The 24,013-nt window shown below is 46.1% G+C and overlaps 2 protein-coding genes across 2 annotated transcripts in view; one reads left to right on the plus strand and one right to left on the minus strand.

Moving 5' to 3' along the window:
• Positions 1–2,245: 2,245 nt before the first annotated feature.
• LOC311339103 (prostacyclin synthase-like) lies at positions 2,246–11,197 on the minus strand (the record flags this gene model as incomplete). The annotated part of the gene is given in 13 exon segments (XM_084464465.1): positions 2,246–2,449; positions 2,907–3,058; positions 4,116–4,300; positions 4,617–4,776; positions 8,744–8,925; positions 9,071–9,183; positions 9,442–9,588; positions 9,910–10,085; positions 10,356–10,479; positions 10,913–11,001; positions 11,003–11,029; positions 11,031–11,129; positions 11,132–11,197. Coding segments are annotated over 13 exon segments (1,668 nt in total). The 3' UTR covers positions 2,246–2,301.
• Positions 11,198–12,079: 882 nt separating this feature from the next.
• Positions 12,080–24,013, plus strand: part of LOC311339151 (SLIT-ROBO Rho GTPase-activating protein 3-like) — a 27,476-nt gene continuing 15,542 nt past the window's right edge. Inside the window, 4 exon segments of the mRNA XM_084464523.1 lie at positions 12,080–12,539; positions 18,381–18,576; positions 22,326–22,488; positions 23,921–23,983. Of these exon segments, the coding sequence (XP_084320649.1) occupies positions 12,473–12,539; positions 18,381–18,576; positions 22,326–22,488; positions 23,921–23,983 (489 nt within the window). The 5' untranslated portion in view covers positions 12,080–12,472.

The following is a 24,013-nucleotide window of genomic DNA, read 5'->3' on the forward strand; positions in this document are numbered from 1 at the left end:
ACATAAACACATATTGACCAGACCTATTCAGCTTGTTCAGTTTTCTTTAAAATAAATTACGAAACAACCTCTGGCAGGCTTACAGACATGACTTGATCAACGTCTTGCAAAGTTTCCCACGTATCGCTCCCAGAAGTAGGTGATGCCTGACGTTAGCTGTGAAATAATAAGCATGCATCGAAATAGTTAGGCCGGACTGGCGTGTTATTATGGGGGCCTATGGTTAATAAACAGAACAGAATCAATACGTATGCTGACGCGTTCTGCAAGCCTCCACCCCTTTCCTTCTTATTTAAACAGTCTCGATTAACAATTAAGCCTATAATGGTACACTGAAACCCTTATGCAAATTCTAAAAAAAACCGTTTTATTTGCCCCTGTAAAATAAGAGCACACGGAGGGGCTTGTGCAGCCACCGGTGATCGGGGGGCTGTGATTGCCTTGTAATTAGTCAAACTGTACCGTGGCGAATCCAAATTCGATGCATTTGGCAACTCAACATTGACTAATCTTCAAATACACTGCTCTCTGGTGTGGCGAACCGGGCTGATGCAGAGCCCTCGATACGCACTTGATCATCAATTGCCACTGATCATTACAGTTTATTGAATAATCAATGGATTTGGACACCCGGAATCCTTTTTTGCTATGTATATACATATAAAATGATCATTAGTACGTACCGTTCCTGGAAAAAATATATTCCTGAGGCAGCCAAGACGATGCCGAACTATTGCAAAGGAGGAGCGATTATTGGTTTATTATTCCCGGGATTGGACCCTTTCCCTTTCAAACGATGGATCGGTGGAACCCTCCTCTGCCTCCGACATGACAACAAGATCCGACAGACGACTGATGTGCGAGCCACCGTGTTCCCAGGGCGATGACAAAAATGTTAGTCCGATGTAAAAAGATCAACAAGTAGGCTACGTGGAGGACCCATTCGGACGGGCTACTTGAGTTCACATGCGGCGTCGTATCTCACGTCTGGAGGTAGTTCCACAGCATCCCCCCCCCCCACCCCACCCCTTCTCTCCCCCCCCCCCCCCCAACACACACACACCCCTCCGCCCGGCTCCACATCCCATTAACCCCTTACATGCGATGAGCAAACAGCTGTTCCTCCACACCACAGGAAGAGGGAGGAAGACGTGTTGGCGTACATCCCAGGTAAACCAACCCCCCTCCTTAGTAACACCAATCCCACTTTACGGATCCACCTGGAACCAGGGGGAACACCAGGGAAGAGAGGAGCGCGTTTGGAAAGTAAAACATGGTGTTGTTGAGGCGAATCGTTTTCACGACCATAGCCCTGCCCAACTGGTTGTTGCATAGGCTATGTGTGTTTTATGTGTTTGATAAAGGCACACATGGTGAACAACAGATCCACGTCCCATGACTGTACACACACACACACACACACACACACACACACACACACACACACTTCTGTAGAGGAAAGTGATGTGACGTCATTACACTGGAGACGGGGCGTCAGTAGCACAGGAGCGCGGGTTGATTTGTAAACGGAAGATCCCCGGCTCCTCCTAGTGTGTGCAGGTGTCTCTGAGCCGGACACCTAACCCTAACTGCTCCCGATGAGTGTCGGCTTGCATGGTCGACTCCGCCGTCGGTGGGTGAATGTGTGTACGCGTGTATGAAAAAGCGTCTGCTAAATTAGATAACTTTTGTTTCTCTGAATTTATACTGAATACCACTGATACTCCTCATTCTCGCTTTTGGCAGAAAAAAAGAACACATTCTCAGTGTGCAGTGCATTCATGTCATTCTTAAGATTATGAATTAGTTTAACACTATAGCAGTCTATTTAAAATGTGGGTCAATAAGACACAACAGGCATATGTTTTGTCCCTCAATATGTCTGCCGTTCTATATAATTGAATCTCTCGTCCGCTCTTTATAAGATGCAAGTTATTTCAGTATTTAGACTAGACTTAGACTTTTTTTTTTTTTGATTTTTTACTAAAATCTTTATTTGTATTAAAGAGACGGCAATTAAAAAAGCAACAACACTGCAACAACACAGTCCGCCTTACAAATAAAATAAATAAGTGGCATACAAAACAGAATATTTAAAATGACAAATTACAAAATAAGAAATTACAAAATGACAAAGTTATAAAATTATAAATTACAATTGCATTGTTATAATGAAATAATAAAATAATCGGAATCTGAATGCGAGAGAGGAAGAGTCAGAGTGCGAGAAAGAGAGAGAGAGAGAGAGAGACAGAGAGAGAGAGAGAGAGAGAGAGAGTGACATCGACATCTGGAACCATGTCAGTTCCTCTTGAATCTGTAGCGGACCTGCAGGTCTCCGATGGGCTGGAGCATTCCGAAACCGTAGCGCTGAGGGTTGACCGGGGGCAGAGGGTCGCTGGGCTCACACATCTCCAGCTCGAGATGGCTGAGCACTGTGAACACAAACCTGAGAGACGGGAGGGAGGAACATCACACATGACGCACAAACCTGACTGTGACAATCACCCCCCAATCACAACGAGCGGAACTCTCCATAACAAAGTAATCATTCTAAAGGATTAGGATGAAAGCATTCTTATCAAACACATCTTCATGTGTGCATCTGTGGATTTCAGCGCCTTCCTAATTACCACCAAGAACATTAATGAGCACTGTGTGTGTGTGTGTGTGTGTGTGTGTGTGTGTGTGTGTGTGTGTGTGTGTGTGTGTGTGTGTGTGTGTGTGTGTGTGTGTGTGTGTGTGTGTGTGTGTGTGTGTGTGTGTGTGTGTGTGTGCGTTGCGTGTGTGTGCGTTGCGTGCGTGTCTATTTTAAGGTTTGAAAGGCTAGCATCTGAGAACACATGAAAGCAGTTTGGTCTGGGAAGACAAGGGGGGTTGAAAACAAGAGGGATGATCACACTCACATTTTGACGGTGCTAATAGCAAACTGCTTCCCCACGCAGCCGTTCCGCCCCGCACCCCACGGCATGTTGTAGTGCGTTGTACGGCTCCCGGCCTTGTAGAAGGTCCGCTTCTCGCTCATGTCGTCGTTCAGGAAGCGTTTGTACCTAAAACTCTGTGACAGAAGGGGCAGGGGAACATTGAGGCAGCCGTTGAGTCGAGATGTTGTCCTGGAATTAGGGACAAACTAGGGACTGAAGTGTCGTAAATTAGCTTTGGCTAGAAACACTATGATGCAAACATTGTCTATGTTTCTGCATCCGTCCCTATTCAAGTACACCTTAAATAATCCATTAAGAGCCGGCTTCTGTTCCTTCATTGAACACGCGCCGTCCGGCGTCCCCTCCTCGAGACACGCTGAGCTGAACGTTATTACGGACCTTCAAGTGCACAGGGGGATAATGAAAGTGTCGTCGATGATGGCCGCTCTTGCGTCTTTCCCTTCTCTGATGTGCGCTCGTGTGTGTGAGTGTGTGTGTGTGTGTGTGATGTTTGAGTAGAAGGCTATTACGGGCTTATCCAAAAAAAGGATCTGCCAGCCGTTTAAATGACTCTCCTTAATCCAGTCGCTCCGTCTATTTTATGGCATTTTAAGATGTTGCAATAAAAAAGCGGAAAAAAAAGGAAAACATAACAGATGGCCAAACATATTGTTTATGCCAAATAGCTCCAGGGCTGAATGGAGTGGTTGGTCTTGAAGAAGGGTTTCTCCCTGACAGACCCAGCCAGATCGGAGGTGCGAGGTGCCAGAAAGGGCACCGGCACGTTGGCCGTGCAGAGCCGTTACATCAAGGGCTGCAGCCAGCGGTTCAACCACGGGTCAGTTCTTTCATTAATAGATGAATCGTTAAGCCTATTAAGTGGCATAAATAGTAGCAAACGCCATCACAAGTTACTTGAGTCCAAAGTGATGTCTAAAATGTGCTTGCCTGATCCTGAAGACAGACCAATAGCAGGCAGGTGTTTTTACAGCGGATTTGTGTTTTTCTGACTTCCCATGCGACTCTAATGCTTTTATCGCAAATTCCCTAATTTCTGTGTTTTCTCATACAAGGGCTTTTAGTGCACTGCCCTTCTCAGATGAGGTACTTTCAACAGCTTTTAACCAAACACCAAATTCGTGGTTCTCAGTCCACGTGTGTGTGTGTGTGTGTGTGTGTGTGTGTGTGTACCTCTGGCTCCTGGTGTATTTCCGGGTCCATCTGGGGACATAGGAATGGAAAGAGGCACACTCTGTCCCCTTTTCTCAGGCAGTACTCCGGGCCTCCGCTCACTCCCAGCTTCTTGCCGTCCGCCACCACCTCCCTGAAGATGAACGCTGCCGCAGTCAGCCGCAGAGTTTCCCTCAGAACGCTATCTGCGGAGAGACAGGTGGATCACAGGCGGGTGTCACCGTCACTTTGAGTCAGAAACGCCCTCCACTGTCTACAGCGGTAAGATTAGATTTACTCAAACCCCAAATTGAAAAAGGGAATTAGCCTTAATCTCATTGACGGAATTTAAACAAAGGAACTAAAAATTATAAAGACTGGCACAGAGTCACGTCACATTGGCCTCTGTACTCTGTCATTTTTTTAACAAGCTTCGAATTCAGTTTAAACTCAGACTTGAAGTCTGAAATGAATAATTTACAGGAGATCAGGGAATGGGTGGTGGGGGGGTGCAGCTCTTACCAAACACAGGTGTGTTGTGAGTGACTAGCCGCTCATGAGTGGGGTGATGTAGGGAGTGCTCATGCATCACTCCCCTCACCTCCGTCAGCACCGCCTGCATGGCCTCAGGGTGACGGAGTAGGAGAGCCAGGAGCCAGAAGGCAGCAGGACCGGCATTACACTGAAAGGAAAGGAAAACAACAACGGGCTGAGTTATGTGTACCTTTTACATGAGCAGCATGGAGCACATCATAGACTGACGTTCTCCTGCTGACGTTACAATTCCAGTCAAACCAAAAAAAAAGACTACTAATTACTAACTCCTCATGATATCTTGACTATATATATATATATATGAGCATTTATACTATCTTTTCTCATATGGGTCACTGGGTACTGATTATCTTCTTGTAGGAATACATTTATGATGGAGGAACAAGTAGAGGGAGACATATCTGCCAGACAAACGATAAAGATAAGACGGCTTTATTTCATAATAAACACATCCAAAATATTAGGATTTATAGACGGGGGAGTGGACTTGGAAGGTCCTCCGCCGTTGCTGGCAATGGTGTGAGAACAGTAAAATCGTGGGTGTCTCAGATGGGAATACTATTACTTATTTGAGATGAATGGGGTACGCGTTCATTCATTTCCACTTATTTAGTGGCATAACGCTGAGACATTTTTTTTTTATCAATACATACATAAATACAAACATAAATACAAATTCACCAAACAAGCCCTTTTTTTTTGTTGTTTTTATGCAACTTGCTGACAAGGTAACAGCAGACCAGATAAACAATATTGCTGAGTGCCTCCAGCCTTAAGAAGCTCCTAATCTCTAGAGAAGGGGAAGGTGGCGTTACTTTAAAAAACCCTCCAGGGCTTCTGGATCCACCCGCCAGACCTCCAGTCTGCACCGCCGCCTGAACATCTCAGTGACGTGACCTTTGACCTCACAGCGCTCTCATCTCCTCCAGCCTCTAAACCTCACACCACCTCTTCCCCACACAATGCCCGGCTTACAAAGCTGTTTCCCATTGCTGTCCACTGAAATGTCCCAAGAAGAGAGCAGTGGGGATCTGTGGTGTGTTCCGGATGCACAAGCTGTTTCACAGCTTTTCATAGTTATGCTTTGATATGTCATTTGTTTAGACTTTGAGTCGCAGGGAGTGCAACGGGAACTTGTTTGTGTCTCTCTGGCTTGCTGTGGGATGTCTCACCCACCCAAATGAACATAAGGTCCTGTTGTTGTTTTGATGAATGACGTCAGCAAATAACTATATATAACCCTCCAAATTAGAAACGCAACAAAGGAAAGTGGGTGGGTGGGACATTTTCACGATAAAAATACATTTTTCTACAGAGGCTGTCATGGAAAACGACAAGACCTTGGATGAACTGTTTAACCTAGGCTGTCTGGAGGAAGTGGACTTGTAAAAATATATCTTCAATTATTTTTAAACAAAGAATAAATCATTGTTTGAGTGAATGGAGCCTTTCCTTCTTGTGGTTGAGAGAGAGAGAGAGAGAGAGAGAGAGAGAGAGAGAGAGAGAGACAGAGAGAGAGAGAGAGAGAGAGACCAACAAGTCTACCAAAACCCAAGACGTTCCAGACTCACTAGGCATCGTGCCATACACTAATAGCTCCATCCATCTAGTTGCCCAGAACATGTCCTGCTCCTCAGAGGTCTGGACTGTGGGTCCCTCCCCCCTACAGACCCAGCATTCTGCCTGCTCTGCTGTACCTCAGGCTGCTGCTCTGGTGGCACCTCTCACCTCTCTCTGCTAGTGTGTGCGTGCGTGCCGCGCGTGCATGCGTGTGTGTGTGTGTGTGTGTGTGGCCGCGCATGTGCGTGTGTCTAATCAAGAGGTATATTTAATGAAGTCAACTGTGAACAACCATGACTATAAGACCTCTACATCCATGATGCTAGGTGAATGCTGGCCTTAATAACATGGCTGTCAGCCTCTTGCTCGCAGACGCCCGAGTCTGTCTGACAGTAATTGCTGTGAGTTAAGGGATCCATTTTATCCTCGACTCCATGTCATTGAGGTCAGTCCACTAACGCTAGACGGGCCAAATACCCTGGGACAGGCCGGGACGGAGAGAACAGTTCTCTTTCTGCCCAGTGACATGGGCAGAGAGAGACTGCGTGTGTGTGTGTGTGTGTGTGTGTGTGTGTGTGTGTGTGTGTGTGTGTGTGTGTGTGTGTGTGTGTGTGTGTGTGTGTGTGTGTGTGGAGCTGTCAGCCAAACTTAAATGACCTAGCCTCCTTTTGATTTGTCTTCGTCTATTTGTTGTTTTCTTTTTTTTATTGCTTGCATTTATGATTCACATTATTTAGTTACAGTTGCAGTTCACATTACATTTAGTTGCCATGTACAATTTTATGACGCTGGGGCAGAACGATGGATCCTTTGGTGACTGCTTTGGGAAAGAATGTAGCTTTCTTGGAATCTCAATCTTAAATATGAGCCGATAGCAGATTGTGTGTAACTAATGCTGACAATCACTCCAGCTACACTGCGTTCACAATGGCACATGCCTCTCCCCAGCTTAACACCTAATCCCTCTATTCTCTCAAGTGCCGCTCCACTTTATACTCCAGACAGAGTGTGTGCTGGCTTCCAACATCGCAGCTGACATGATGAAGCAGAAAACTCCACCGGCTCGGAGGACTAGCAGGGTTCGTTTCCCAGAATGGGTGACTTTGTCATTCTTTTAAGGACACCATTTTCTCCAGTTCTCTAGCGCGCAGACATATGAGGGAGAGGTATGTTGAACAGCAAGTGAGACAGCCATTCAACTGCGTTGGCCAAGTGGACGGCACCCGTGACACGGTGTTGTGTCTCCCTCTGCTGGCCGCACTGAGCCACAACTCTTGTGTGTGTTCTCCACTAAGGCATGCTAACAATAGACTACAATGCCCCTCAGGGCTGCGTGGCATTAGGTAGTCTTATTTCAAAGCTGGCAACTGTATTGTATCAAAACCCTTTGCTTACAGAACTATTTATAAGTACTAGACAGAAATTGTTTTGCATCAATACGCCGCTTATTTTAGCCCAACTCAGAAGTTCAAGGGATGTTTAACTAATTGTGACTGATCTTACTGTTTGTTGTAAAAATACATTGCACTATATAGAGAGTTTACCAGCTCACATTGTCAATCCACTCTTCCCAGTTTTACTAACAGATATGTGACCCTCGGGACGCACTTAATAATTCTCTCCTCTTGTTGGACCCTAGAGGGAAACACTTTTCTCTCTCCACCTGTGGTGATGACCATATATGGACCCACTTGACCTTGCTATGAACTCCTCTGTCAAGTCTTTCCTCAATAACTCGTGAGTATCATCTTGATAATGTTTACCTCTGGTTTACCTCTGGGTATCATATGATATGTTTTAATGTATCACTTGTACAGAGCTGCCAACTCTCACGGTTTCACCGTGAAAACACACGTCCGTCCACCCCCCCCCCCCCCCCCCCCCAATTTACCAATTTACCAATTGAAATAAAATATAATAAAAGACTATTTGAATAAGATAAACATACTATATACATGTAACTGTCCGTTTGTAGGTGAAACTGTCCGTTTGTAGGTGGAATGAGAGCCTGAGAATGACCCAGACAGAATGCCAGGCTGCCCTGTCCAAGCTTGTTATGGAGTAGGAATGTGGAAGTGAGGCAAAACGCTAAAACGCTCAAACAACTATCAAGCCATTAAAAACAATAGATTCCTGTTTTATGGCCTCAGCGTGAAGTAGGATTCCTGCTCATTACTCATCACTTCCGTTTCCTTCAGAGCGAGGACTGAGGGATGGCAGGAGTTCGGTCCATGCCTGTATAATTGCATACCTTAACGCTGTACGCATTGGCCTTCACACAATTTACATGGTGAGCTACAGCTGGGTGGGCCCTGCTGACACATGGTTTCAGATGACATGGACCAAGACAAGTACGATGCTACGAAATACTTGATGATCCTTCGTTCTAAAGCAATTATTTGCATTCCACAGTTCGTCACTGAGAGAGAGAGAGAGAGAGAGAGAGAGAGAGAGAGAGAGAGAGAGAGAGAGAGAGAGGGGTGATACTGTGAAAAGAAGGAGAAGAGCAGAGAACAAGAGGGCTCCAGTCTCACCTGGGTGGTCCACAGGTGCATCAGAAACGCCCTCCCCTGGGTCTGGGCGTCCACCCCTGCCTCGCCCAGATACCGCTGGTAGCTCTCCTGCCAGCAGCCTGTGTCACGTCCTCCTTCCAGCCATGCAGGAGCCAACAGTTGCCATAGAGACTCCTGGGAAGAGGTGGCGGACCTCTTATCCTCTGGGGGAAGGGGAAACAACAGAATGTGAGTGGTTTTGGGGAGGGCAGTGACACAGACTGCTCCGGAGACGGGATGTCCAGGGGTGTGGGGGGCGGTGGCGGCGGCGGCGGCGGCGGCGGCGGCGGCGGCGGCGGCGTCACCTACCTCCCTTCAGGGTGGAGCGCGCCAGCTGGGGGAGAAGTTTGTCAAAGTTGCGGAATTGTTTGTAGACGGCGTCGGCGTTGTCGTCCCTGGTGAACATGGTCAGATAGCCAGCCCTGCCCACGGGAGGGAAAAAAAGGGTTAAATATTAACATTTATATCAACAGAAATCCAGTTTGGATTGTGTCGTGACACAATCGTGCGTCGTGGCTTTTGTCACCTCAGTGAAGCAAGAGATTACTAACTGCTTCACTTATTGTTCTTATTGTTGTTGTGATACAAGTGGCATGCCGTCGCACGCCGAGTGACTCACGTGCGTGCTCATCAGTATTTGAATTACAACACGAGCAGGTCGTTTGCGGGTGGGGATTCACCTGAAGAGCAGACTGTAGCAGAGGTCAAACAGCCCCTCCTCTCTCCACTGGGCCGCAGCGCAGCCTCTCTGGTCGGCCAGGAGCAGATCACGCAGGCGGCGGTCCACGGACACCTGCAGCTTATCCAGACCCACACCTTGAAAATGGCTGCAGCGATGGTAGTAACAGACACACACACACACACACACACACACACACACACACACATGAGTCATCATGGGGCGGCGCTTTACATTCATTTGGAATTTGAGTGACATTGTCACATTCAACATTTATCATCTTCTACCATCTACCGACAAAGTTGGCCTGTTTATGAAACACGTCTCATGTTTCATAACTCTCGATTCAAACATTATTTCCCCAAATGAATGCAATGCGCTACTGTGCAGTCAACTTCTTCAACTTCTCCCTTTGTTCCCTTTCTGGGCTGTATTACATGTTAATCCTCCTCTCCATGTTAACACTCACTGTTCCATCCATGCCCTGTCTTCATCCGGGTTGTGGCTGGGGAGAACCAGAGAAAATACTCTTTTCATCAGGAGCCCTTTGCCACGTCTGGAGTCGAAAGAGACGGTGTCATAGAGCACTGCATCGTAGCTGTTTGGGTCCAGCAGCACCGTGACGTACTGACCAGCCACGCGTACCTGGGGGGCGAGGGGGGGATACCATTACAGACGTGTGTAGCAATGCAACATGAGAATGGTAAACGTAACTCATCCCTAAATGAGTAACTTTGAAACACCTCTAGCAAAACTGAAACTGTAAGAGTCTATTTAGTCTTTTATTATAAAAAGCGCTCATTATAGGTCATTATGAATACATTATATTATATTTTCTGCTAATGTATGAATCCTAGTAGAAGATATCATCTAATGTCATTAATAACACACTTTGTTTTACTTCATCAAACTCACTGTGAAGATATCGCCGTGTTTGTTTTTCATCCGTGTGAGAAACTTTGCAGCATCTTTTCCAAACTCCAGGGCATGCCCCAGCCAGGGGACAGGTCCCTTATCAAGCGGAGGTTCATTGTCCCTTCTGTGAAGGTAACAGTCAATATACAGAGACAAGTCCGTTTAACAAACGCTCGTTACGAATCATTCCACTCATTCCTTCCTTTCAGAACCGGTTTGAGAGTTGCCTTATGAGATAATAAAACGTCAAACGTCATTAGTCAATATTAGTTATATTTCCATATCATTGCTGGCATTCCTCATAAATGTATAACTAGCCAACAATATGACTATTTAGGCTACTTAATTCATTGGAAATGGAAAACCACACATGCAACAACTAATTCAATGTTTTAATTAAAAGTAGTGCAAAAAGTATTTTGCACTCTCAAGTCTACCGCCGCATGCTCTGAAGTAACGACATTCCCCTCCCCCTTGGTGAGTTGTGATAAAGTGATAAAGATAAGATAAAGTGATAGTTAAGGTTAATTGAGTAACAATAAAAAATATATATTTACCTTGAGCGACCGCAGTAGAGCAACAAAAGTGCTAAAATTGTAATCAACAGCAAGAATATCGCGACGAACATGATCTGTGTGAAACTCTTCTGCTCTTCCGTGCTCACTTCTGCTTTTCCCTCCTTTGTGCCGCAGCGCTTGTGTGCGGGGCACTAGCAGTCCTGTGAAGAGGTGTGGATGGGCGTGTCACTCCGGGGACAGCTGACTGCTGCTCTCTCTCTGACAGACGAGTACCTGGAAGTGATGAAGAAGCTGTAATGAGACCGGTCGAACACAAATTTGCATCCTCACGGCCATGAGTTGGATTGTACATTGAATTTGTTTACTGTTATGCAATGCATTATTACATTGCATGTACTCATATCAACTGGTGTGGTGCATCACTGCATACCACACCAATGACAGAGTCGTAAAGACAAAAACGCGTGACACATGTATCATGGTTTCGTGTGACATCTTTCCTAATCTATGGATGTTGTGCAACGTTCGGCATGAAGGCTTATTGGACATGAAGTGTTGCGAAAATACAACACTCAAATATGACCTCAGCAAACGTTTATTCTGGTTGCTGTTCGTGAGTTCGACCAACAGAGGGAGTACCTACACCTTCTTGCAACCCCTAATGCAAAATATTGCTTAGGCCTAAATCAAAGATATATTGTAATGATTCTGATTATATGTATCAATACATTTAAACATTTCAATATACATTTCAACTGAGGGAAATATATTTTTTCATAATATGTAATGGGATAGTAATGGTACAATGATTTGTATGTGCAATTAATGAGTTACTGTTGTAAAATTAAAGGGTCGACAACAACATCCTCAAAAAATACAAAAAATATTAAATAAAAATGGTCATGCTTTATAAATGCATGTTAAAATCCGATCAACAAGTACAAAATATATAGTCCAATATAGTCCTCTGGAGATGCATCGTCGAGAGTTTGTGTGGTTTCCTATAGGCGTATTTTTTGCATCCTTGTATCCTACAGTTTGATGGTAGTTTTACAGCACGCATTACAGGCTATAACTGGTAACATGTTTATACACTAGAGGCCAAATCTCAGTCTTCCACACCAAAAGTGACCGAGCATGGGGAGAGAGGAGGAGCCTACGTTGACTTTGCATCCATTGAGGCTTTTGCTGCAGCATTGAACTTGCAGCGAAAAGGGCTTGACTAGCCTGGTCTCGTGGAGAATTAGCTCTGGCACATTGTGCACATTGAGCACAAGCGTCTGTATTGTGCATTGCAATATTTTCAAGGCGGGTGCAACACATGGACGGCTTTACGATCTATTGAAGCCCGTTGAAGAAAAAGGAGTGGCTGAGGACGGGTTTTGTCATGTACTTTTAGCCCCGACGTTGGCTTGTGAAGTGCACTACCGTCGCAGAGGCTCTCAGTGCCTCCCCACACGCCAAGTTCCGTCACGCGTGCAGCGTTTCGCGGCGGTTCCGTCTCGCGGTGGTCCAAGGTTATCTTTATGCTAAGGTTGCGTGGTGGAAAAGTTTACAATATTTACACCACATTTCCCAACCCTTTCTTCCTGAAGCAAAATGTCAGCCCAGGCGAAAATCAAGAAGGAAAAGGAGATCATTGCGGAATACGAGACCCAAGTGAAAGGTGAGCAGGCTGTTTTAGTGCGGATTGGTGGATGTTGTGTGTGTATGTGTGTGTCCTTGTGCTCCGGGTGAAGAGCCCGCGCGCTGAGGCTCCAGGGGCCCCAGATGGCTGTCATCGGTTTGGCGGGGCTGCGGCTGGATGCGTCTCGTCGCGAGCCACACATGAACACATATTGTAGATGTTATTCTTCACAGATGCATTATCCCGTTATAACAAGGTGTGACTATAACTCAATTTGGAGAAAAAAAAAAAACCTTCCCCACGTAAACACGTTTCACGAAACAGCATAAGCAATGTAGGCTTTTATGTTGAGTCTTTTTTGGCAGAAAAAAATGCTTGAACTTATTTGAAGGTAGGACTTGACAGAAAGAAGGACATGCTCTTTGATGGAGGACTACAGCGAAGGGGCATGCCTGGGCCAGGCCTATGTGTTGCAAGGCAAACTGTCTGCTGTTACATTATTGTAATGTTAATTGTAAAACCACAAACAGGTTTTGGGATCATCCGCCTCAGGTGAAATAGACAGATGACACCGTGTTTGCGATCACTGACTGGGCCTACGGATCAGAGGAGAAGGAGTGTCATTGCAACAACATCAACTGCAGATGATGACCCTGAAATGCAATTGGATTCATCTGCTTACACTTTCCTTCCACAGCAGAAGTGCAGGCCTAATTGCTGGAGGAGTTTCGGGAAGGTCACTAGTAGAAACCGTTCAAAAAGCCATCATTAATGTATGCGGTCAGTATGAATTATGAACAATAAAAGGATTTATCAGCCTGCTCTAAAATATGCGACTGGATGAACGGGGAAAGTAGAGCCAAGCATCCTCTTTGACCGACAATATGGATCAATTATCTTCTATCTTCCTTCAATTAATCATATTCAATAACCTAACCTAAACTGGCATCCTCGCGTTCATGTCAGACATAAAATACATCAGACAAACCCCTATTATCTTTGCCCAGGTCGTGCACTTCTGTCTTTAATGGTAAATGTATTGATCGTTTTTTAGATTGAGTTTATAAAGGACAACATCAATATGTTAAAGCAGCTCAGCAGATAGTCTATTAAAACAAACAGACATTGTGGTAAAAAAAAAAGGGACAATCAATACAACATGTAATTGTTACGTAAAGTAGTATCCTCCCTTTTCGTTTTTCCTGCAACTGATTGTCTTCCTTATTACAGACAACTGAATTTTATCACACAATTTATCACACAGTGTTGCTTCTCAAGTGTGAAGCCAACGTGTTACCATCACATTGGCATTGCGACAGAATGGATGGGCTAGATGTTTTAGATATTTGTTCACGCTCTGCTATGTGAATGGAATGAGAATTATGAGGTGGGGCTATTTATCTCTCAACCTGTGTCTTGTTTGTATTTTCTCTGCCTCTGCCCCTATTGTCATCTCACCTGTCTCTCTGTCAGTCACTCTCCCCCCCCCCCCCCCCTCTCTCCCTATTTATCCGTCAACTTCTGTGTCTTGTTCTTACTGTCTCTTCATCTGCCTCTTCTCACCTTTCCATCTGTCTGTCTGTCTGTCTGTGTGTGTGTGTGTGTATGTGTGTGTCTCTCTCTCTCTCTCTCTCTCTCTCTCTCTCTCTCTCTCTCTCTCTCTCTCTCTCTCTCTCTCTCCGTGTTTTGGTTTGTCAGCAGCCCCTTTGCTGTGTTTGAGAGCACCACAGCACCTAAGAATCCCTTCTCAGTTTCAGGAAAAGCTTTTAAGCTGACATATTAAGCTCATTTGCAGGCCAGGTTAGATCAGTTAGGAGCTATAAAGGCTTTGTGGCATAACACCCTCAATAATGCTCTGTAAGCGGCGACACAACAGTTCAATCCGGCACGCTGAACGCAGCCTCAATAAAACCCAAAATATATAGGCCTATTTCCCAATAATTTTTACTAGGCCATGCACCATTACTTGATAGCCGGCTGTCGATAAAGTGGCCTACTCAGACCTGATGGGTAGCATTCACATCGTCTCCTTGGTTAGGCCTGTTATTTTGTGGTTGAGGTGTTTATTGGTCATCTCAGACTTGTGACCTTTGTCACATGATATTTGTAAGGGTTCTTAGTTACCTTCATAGGTTGCTATTTTTTAAGCTATAGCCTATTGCCATGCTAATTATAGATACATCTGTTCCCCTGGAGCAGTGAATCAGTGTTGCAGTGTAGATTTATGTACCATCTTTGTTGAATTGCGTCGTCCGTCCCAAATGAAATAAAAAAATTAAATCAGCACGTGACTAGCCTCAACACAGCCATTCCTAGTGACCAGAAGAGAAAAAAACATAACTGAGCTAGCATAGCTGTCCTGAAAGAGGGGTTGTATCTAAGTTGTAGGCCACTTAGTTTAGTAATAAGCAAAATATCAAATTATCAAGCTTGGCCTTTTGTAACAACAAGGCTAAAATGTGTTGTCAAATGCTAAAGGAGTATGCACCATAGTACAAGAACATTTGAAGGTCCCAGTAATGCTGAATGTGTGGAATGTCCTGGTAACCTATGGTATTGAAGATCCGATATGAGTCTGTGCAGGGGAAAGACCCAGTGTTGCGTTTGGGCGTCTTTTGTTGACAGTGCAGCAGTCAGTGCTTTCTGTGCTGCCTGCGGTAACAAGGCCTTCTACTACGATTGACCTTCTTTAATGCCATGAAGAAGGACAACGCCAACTCTCCCCTGGGTGTAGGAGGACACTGAATGTATTTCCCTTTTTTTCTTTTTTATCTCAGGCCATTCTGTTTACATCGGATTTGCATTCCACTACAATTTGACACACCCCTCTGTGTGTGGGACTGGATCACCATGATGAAATACTTTGATAGGATCGTGAAATGGCCGGCGTTCTGCACCACAACAACAATGGAAGACACTATTGTCTTTGTGTCAGGGGCATACTTCATTGAACATTGTAATCATGTGTTCATGCATGCATTCATGCATGCATGTATACTGCGTGCGGACATATATAGAGTGTGTGTGTTTCTGCGTTTGTCTGTCTGCATGTGTGTGTGTGTGTGTGTGTGTGTGTATGTTTGTATGCTTGCACGTTATTTAAATATTGAGATACAACGGCGTGTAGGGTTACTGATAATCATGACCTTTACATCTGCAGTGTTGCGGCACCGAGAGGATCGCCTGTTTTTGCTTCACACCGTCACTTTTAAACGGAGAGAAAGAGAGCGAGAGAGAGAGAGACGATTCGAGGGAAAGGGCAGGGCGAGCTCGCGAGAAGCGGGTTATCCAGGCAACCATCCTATGAAGACATTCCAGCGTCATTACTGCAGCCCAGAGACAAGTGCACGCAGCACCCGGCCTTGATTTGTGCCAAATGATGTCAACGTTGTCAGCTTGGCTTAGGGAACATGTGATTTGCCATGCATGGCTAACCCATAGACGAAAACCCAGAGCAGTGTGCCCCCAGCCACTGCTGTGGCCGGGCAGCAGTAGGCTGTGTGGACTCAATACTGTAGGCTGTGCTACACTGAAACCCGGTCCATGCAGTACTAGTGTCCTTATTTGACATGTACTGTTCTTTGCTGCGACTCTGCAGGGGATGCAACCGAACGAACCCTGCAACGCCAGAGTGACAGTAAGGTTGCTCTGATTCTGCGGCATCATCAACATGGCCTTCGCGTTGTGGAGTTTACGCGGTACGACCACAGTGAGCACAGCGGGTCTGACTACAGCTATAGCGAAGGAGCAAGATCAACTCCTTTCACTTTGGATCAATGTTGTTTAAAATTATACATTGGGTTGATTTGGTCCCCAGAATATACAGAGCGTTATTCTGAAACACTGTGTTAGTTTGTGGACCTATAATCTGTTAGGTAAACATAATCAAATTATTTAAGATGCCAGCAGAGGGTTTTTTCCACCTAGCTTACACAGCTTTACTGCTGCACTCATCAACCTGGAAGAAGTGTATCTATGCTCTTAGTGGCTGTTATATTCAACTGTGCACACATGGGTTTTAACTCTTCTGGGTGAGGAGGGAAAGAAAGAAATGAGTTATCGTTGAGGTGTATTGGGTACATTTCCAGATGTCCCACAGTGTGGAACGTTTGGTCGATTTGGATGAAAAACATAAGCTGAGAAAATAGCGGTTTTACAATCCTACATTTTGGTCTTAAACATCCATCTCCTTGCTAGCTGCATGCTAGCTTCCTTATTATGCATTAGGCCTAACTTGGCTGAAGCCTGAATCATTCATTGAATGTAGTGTGTGTGGTATTGCAGCATGCCTTGCAGTTACAATGTTACTTCCAAAAATAGCAATGCTTAGAGAGATCCAGACCTATTCTGCTCTGTCACCGGGAGATGTCCTATCAAAATTCTCTTACCACAATAATCTACCAAACCCGCAATTGTATAAAAATGGATTTATAGATTGTATTTTGCAGGGTTTTTTTTTAATAAAAGGAAGACTAGCCCCAATTCACATCTTACACGTGTTGGTGGATCATTCAGCACAGACACAGGCTGTGAACCCAGAGAAGCAGGGGAGTTGTCCTTGTCGCTAGCCATTATGCCAGCTAGAGGGAGAGGCTCGCAGGGAGCTGGCTGCCCCTCTGGAGATGCCTCTAGACGCATGTATCCAGGCAACTGGGCAACTATGGCTACCATGAGGGGTACTTTTCCAAGCCGCCAGTCGCAGCACATTATTATGTCTCTCACTCTCCCTCTCTTTCTCTCTTCTCCCTTTCTCTCTCTCTCATTCTTCATCTCTCTTTCTTTCCTTTTCACTCCGTCACTTTGCCTTTTTTTTTTGTTGGTTTCTTTCATTCGAGCGTTCATCCTTCTTTTTGCCGGTTTCACACTCGCACACTGGCGTGGATGATGAGGCGTTTCTGCAGCCCTCTGTTCAGCGGGACAGAAACACCATTCATAAGTGAATAAAAGGCTATTCTTTCGCTCTGCCATCTTTTCCATTGACACATTTCAGACATCCTTTTGACTTGTAGGAGACATATGCATGGGTAAAAACGCTACGTAAGTTTCGATACACTAAATAGTGTGTTTGTATGTGCGTGTGTGTGGAAGCGTGCGTGCGTGTGCTTGCGTGTGTGGATTTGAAAAATCATTCAAGAATTACATTGCTAACTGTAACTACGGTATACACTATTGACCATTTTTCATTTAAAAATGTTTGGATTCTTTCATTCACATGCGAGTCTGTGAAAAAATGACAAGGGCCCCAAACCTCATAAGCAGAGACCGCAGCCCCTTGGCTTCTGTTTGGTGAAGGCGGTTCCCACCCCTGACTCTCTGAGTAAGCACAATGGTTTTTGAGAAGCTGACCTATTTTATATTTTCCGTCTCGTCTGCTGCAATCAGCAGACAAGCATCTCACATGCACATGTGTGCTGCCAGAACCCTAGCATTCAAACACGCAACCCTGTTATCATTACCACATACGCCCACACATACACAACTCCTCTCTCACACACGTACACACACGCACACACACACACACACACACACACACACACACACACACACACACACACACACACACACACACACACACGTACAGTAGGCAAATGTACTTTGACATCAAATGAAATGAAATGATGAAGTGCTCAGAAAGATAGCCTTAAATAGGTCTTTGTAAATGAGTCCTCTTCTACTTCCAGTGTGTGAGTGCTGTGCTCTGACTTCACACACACGCTTTTGCCATGTGTCCGAAGTAAAGCTGACTTGCGAGCTCGTGCCATGTTTTCACCTGGTGCTTTCCACATGGGGGAAGTGCGCGTCCCAAGTTCCAGCGCGGCGCCCCTAGTGTCTCCCGGGTTGTCTCGCTGACGTGCGCGTGCCATTTCCTCTTGTGTGCAGAGATTCGCAACCAGCTGGTGGAGCAGTTCCGATGTCTGGAGCAGCAGTCCGAGTCCAGGCTGCAGCTGCTGCAGGACCTGCAGGACTTCTTCCGCCGCAAGGCTGAGCTGCAGCTGGAGTACTCCAGGGGCCTGGACAAGCTGGCCGAGCGCTACTCGGCCAAGATACGCACGTCACGGGAGCACCAGCAGTTCAAGTGAGTGAGGCCCACTCTCACGGGGGGGGGGGGGGGGGTCAACACCCGCCGGAAATATGTGTGTATTTATGTACGGCTAAACGGTGGACGACTCGTTTCACCTTGACGGCCGGTGAAGGTGAAATCAGGGGACGTAGAGGATGGACAAAAAAATGACCATCCAGCAGAACAAGGGATTGTGTGTGGGGGGGGGGGGGGGTGGGGGGGGGTTGGGGTTAAAGTGAAAGTGAAAGTGAAATGACCTGAACAGAAAGACGGAGCATGCCAAGAAAAAAGCCCTTGGCCTGGGGGCCGCTGTGTCTCTCCCAACTAGGTCAGACTCTTTATCCACTGCCTTCTTCTATATCCGGCTGTCATTTCTGTTCTGCCTCTCACACCGCCCCTCCCCGCCCCAGACAGCTACGCTAATGCTCGCATTCCCTCTCCATGGAGTTAATTGCTTTCAGAAACAACAGCAATGCTTTGCCCCCCCCGTATCCCGCTTTGCTTTTAACTGAAAAGTGGTGGAAAATGTGTGAGCGATGGACACACGACTGTGGCATGAATGCAATCGTCTGCATGAGGAGCTGCTGTTTTGTTTGATCACGGACCAACTCATGCTCTACGGTTTATCGCGGTTTTCCTTCCGTTTCTTCCAGTTGAAATGCTTTTCTGGTTGACACGGTTTGTAGACAAACCAGGATCTTCGGAACGGAAGGTTTCCAGAACAATTCCATGTGTGAGGAGGATCCAAGTGTATTAAAAGCACGGATAGACAAAGTGCATTTTGTTTATTTGTTTAGCTCAGAAGTAACTGCTGTTCTCTCTCTCTCTCTCTCTCTCTCTCTCTCTCTCTCTCTCTCTCTATATATATATATATATATATATATATATATATATATATATATATATATATATATGCAGAACTAAACCTGTCAGTCATGTTTAGAACTCACAAGTGCTCACAGGCACGTACCGCGCAGGCCTTTCTTCACTTTCTCTCGCTCTCTCGACTTGTTTTCTGAGAACTTCCATGTCACATCATTGTGTCTTGTCACACACTATCTATATATAGATTTGATCTCTCCAGTACTGTCAGTTATTCACACGATTCAACTGCTGCGATGGTTTGACATAACAAACCACAGATACCACACAGCGTGTACCGAAATGGTTGGCGTAAACCGCCCTGACTAGGCAGTATACTCTCGGGTTTTTTTCCCCCTGCGTTTGCACGTACGAGATCGCTCAACTCTCACAACATCTGACATTCAGATGAGTTCTGCATCATGTGTCTGATGTTCACACGTCTTGAATGTTTGATGTCGACTTCCTGTTGCGCGTCCGGTTAGCTGTCAAGAGTGCACGGCTGGGGTGTGTCTCCTTCATCTCCCTCTTCACACTTCTTCTTCTGATCCGGAGCCTAACCTGCTCCGCACGGTCGGGGCCGCAGCGGAGCGCCGGCACAGGTCAAGCCTTTGATCTTCCATGGGAACTTCCCACCGTTGACCGTCTGAACTCGCATCGCTCCTCAGCGCTGATCTTAAGGGCGGCGCACGTGAGGCTTCACAACAAAGGCTCCTTCCTGGCTCCGTCCAGGGCCGGCTCTGGGATCAAACCCGCGCTCTGCTTTCAAGTAGCGGCCGCAGGGACGGCGCTGGTCTGGGTTTGTTATTCAGAGAGGTGTGTGGGATGTGAAGGGAGATCACGGTAGAAGCAGATAGGTAACCGGCACAATCTCCTGAGCTTCAGATGTGGTCGGTTCTGTGCCTTCACACAATCATCGTTTCTTCGAAGTGAAACCTTAAAACCTTTTTAAATCTGCGTAGCAGGATGCGTGTTCTGACATCTGACACTTCCTTTGGGTGGCGTGAAGTGTGGTGGCTTTGATGAGCTCGGCGCAGGTCAGATAAGGGAGATAGAGGGATATGACGAGGTGGGTCAATCTGTAATAATAATAATTTATTTAATTTGTAATGCACTTTTCATCGGCACGATCTCAAAGTGCTACAATAAAAACAACAAAGCAGGGTTAAAATCACTATGTGGTTAACATTTAAAGGCCTTTCTAAATAAAAAGGTTTTCAGGCCTGTTTTAAAAGAGTCTAAGCTCTGAGCAGCCCTCAGCTGGGTTGGGAGGCTGTTCCAGAGGCGTGGTGCAGCCGAGCAAAAGGCTCGGTCTCCCATGGTGGAAAGCCTGGTCCTAGGGACTTGGAGGAGCAGAGTATTGGTGGATCTGAGGGTGCGGGTGGTGGACTGTAAGGTGATGAGTTCTTGGAGGTATGTGGGTGCAAGTCCATGAATGCATTTATGGGTAAGTAACAGGATTTTGTAATTGATACGGGATGAAACAGGGAGCCAGTGCAGCGATTTGAGGATGGGAGTGATATGTTCGTGTTTACGGGCCCTCATCAGGACCCTGGCAGCGCTGTTTTGGATGTATTGCAGCCTCTGGATGGTTTTGCCAGGTATCCCGATGAGGAGCCCGTTACAGTAGTCCAGCCTTGTGGAAATGAAGGCATGGACCAGTTGTTCTGCTGCTGGGAGGGATAGAGTGGGGCGGAGTTTGGAAAAGTTGCGGAGATGGTAGAATGAAGTTTTGCACAGATGTTTTATGTGATCGTTGAAGGTCAGGTGGGGGTCAAACCGGACTCCCAGGTTTGTTGCTGAGGAGGAGAAAGGAATGATCTGTCCGTCAAAGGTAAGTTGAGATATGGGTGAGGAGTGAACCTGATGTGGGGTACCAATGAGGAGTGCTTCCGTTTTATTGCTGTTTAGTTGAAGGGAGTTGTTATTCATCCATGTCTTGATTTCCTCAAGGCAGGAGGTGAGGGATGACAGGGCTGTGGAGGGGTTAGGGGCGGTTTTGATGTATAATTGTGTGTCATCAGCATAACAGTGGAAGGAGAGTCCGTGTTTGCTGATGACTTGACCGAGGGGGAGCATGTAGGTGGTGAAGAGGATGGGGGCAAGGACTGACCCCTGGGGGACACCACAGGTGACGCAGAGTTTCCTGGACTCACATCCTCCGAGCGAGACATGTTCAGTCCTATCTGAAAGATAGGACTTAAACCACTGTAGTGCGTTGTCTGTCAGTTGGACGATGTTATGGAGACGCTCAAGGAGGATAGTGTGGTCCACGGTGTCGAAGGCTGGCGTTTGCTATCAGGTCGAAAAAAGGTTTCAGCGGTTTCTTTTGGTTCATTTTGACTGTAGCAAACACATTGAAACACTTTAGTTTTGCTCTTTGGTCTTTTAAGTCCTTGCTTACTATTTAACCATAGTCCAGGGCATTGTTTGGTTTTATTTATTATAAATGAATTGCAATGAATCAAATCTCAAAAAGGGATCATTATCTTTCATCTATATTTTATCTTTCATTAATTATTCTCATTGTAATCCATTTTGTGTATTTTCCAAACATAACCTTATGCCATGCTTGAATATATAATAAAACAGCATGGATTTACTGCATACTGCTGTTAGTTGGGCCATTTGTCTTGTGTTTTTCACCATTGGTTGGTAGCTTAGTGGCCAGCGTGCTTATAAGGTTGGTTTGGGCAGGGGCTTCTGGAGATGTGTTTTCCTTGGATTTTGGCACAAGGGATTATAACATCTGATCCTGTGTATTAATGAAATACAGTATTTTTAAAAACACAAATTGAAACATACACTTTTCATTGGTTTTCCTTTGTCATCTTCCTTTTTTTAGTACTAAAGTCTAAACCTACCCCCCCCGCCCCCCCCTCCCTTTCCCATGGCCGTTCCAGGAAGGACCAGAACCTGCTGTCCACGGTGAACTGCTGGTACCTGGTGCTGAACCAGACGCGACGCGAGAGCCGCGACCACGCCACGCTCAGCGACATCTACAACAACAACATCATTGTCCGGCTGGCGCACGTGGGCGAGGATGTCATCAGACTCTTCAAGAAGGTCAGGAGAAGAATGCAGCGGATGTCAAAGCCCACGATAAAAAAAAACACAACACTCGACTGACGCGCACATCGTAGCATGGACCGCCATGTGCCTCGCGCCGGCTATGACAAACCGTGCCTTGGCGAGGCATGTGTGCATCACTCACAGAGAATGACATTGTGCGATGCCCCAACTTCTTGGAAATTACTCTGCTCCATTCATTATAACGCTTTGTCAGAAGGCGTCTGCGTAATGGCTCCATAAATCATGCCGTATGTAAACCCTATTGTGCTACGCTAGCCCGGGGGGGGGGGGGGGGGGGGATGGGGGGAACTTGGCCCCTTGTATCGCTTCCCATGAGCTCATGTAATAACGGCTATGCAGTCTGATGTTCGTAGCAAACCCAGAAGCATGGACAGGGAACCCCAGTTCTATATTTCATGTGTGAGAGACAGCAGACTTATGGTGTTTATCTAATGGACAGCGGGATCAGCGGCCTTGTGATTTACTGCGTGTCCTCCAGGGGTCTCTTAAGAGGCTGAGGCCTGGGTGAGCCAGTCGCCGGGCCAACGCCGTCTCCTGGCCAACACGGCCTCCCGGGCCAACACAGCGAGAGCGGGCCTGCCGAGGCATTAAACTAGGCTTCAGGAGACTCGGTTCATACCTACTTTTACTATTAAAGTCATTCAGCAGATGCTTTGAAACTGAGCCGTTTACAGTGGTAACGCGTGATTGACGAACAGATTGTGGTGAGGAGGTTTTGCTCAGGGATGCATGAGGACAGACATTAGGGTATGAGCCTGGAAGTCAAAACACCAAACCTTTCCTGAGAAACGCAACCATCTAAATGTGTTCCAAGGAGAACTTGTATTACGCAGTGTGCGGAAATGATGTCTGGAAACATGCAAGACGGTTATTTTAAAGTTAATCTTTCTGAGGAACCGAGAACCAGCTGAATATCATATCCCCTTAATGGTATTGCCAAATTCTGACCTCTCCCGCCACTTCTCCTAGAGCTGTGGGAGCATCAGGGGACGTTGATGTTATAGGACTAGAAACCAGTCTGTGATAGGTTCCCAGTCCCCATAACCCACTAGAAACCAGTCTGTGATAAGCTCCAAGTCCCCGTCAACCACTAGAAACCAGTCTGTTATAAGTTTCTAGACCCAGTAGCCACACTAGTCTGTGTTACTGACTAAAAACCATGACTCTCATTGACAATTGACAAAATAATGACTACTATCTGTCTGCTTTTACACTCAATAGTCCCTTTTACACATGAAAGCCAGAAAAATAGCTGATGACAAGACATGCCTTCCCGCCTTTAAAGCATTCACATAGCCCTGGCAATGCCTTCACAGTGCTCTGCTGTCATTTTTAGTGTATCTGTGTGGTGTGTATGCGCCAGGAGGTAATCAATACTGCCCCTGTCTTCTTCTGTCCTCTCCAGAGCAAGGACCTGGGAGTGCAGATGCACGAGGAGTTGGTGAAAGTCACGAATGAACTCTACACGGTGAGTTGGTTAACGTATATCCTCCTGTAT

Source organism: Micromesistius poutassou (assembly GCF_964030765.1).
Source record: "Micromesistius poutassou genome assembly, chromosome: 2".
NCBI lineage: Eukaryota > Metazoa > Chordata > Actinopteri > Gadiformes > Gadidae > Micromesistius > Micromesistius poutassou.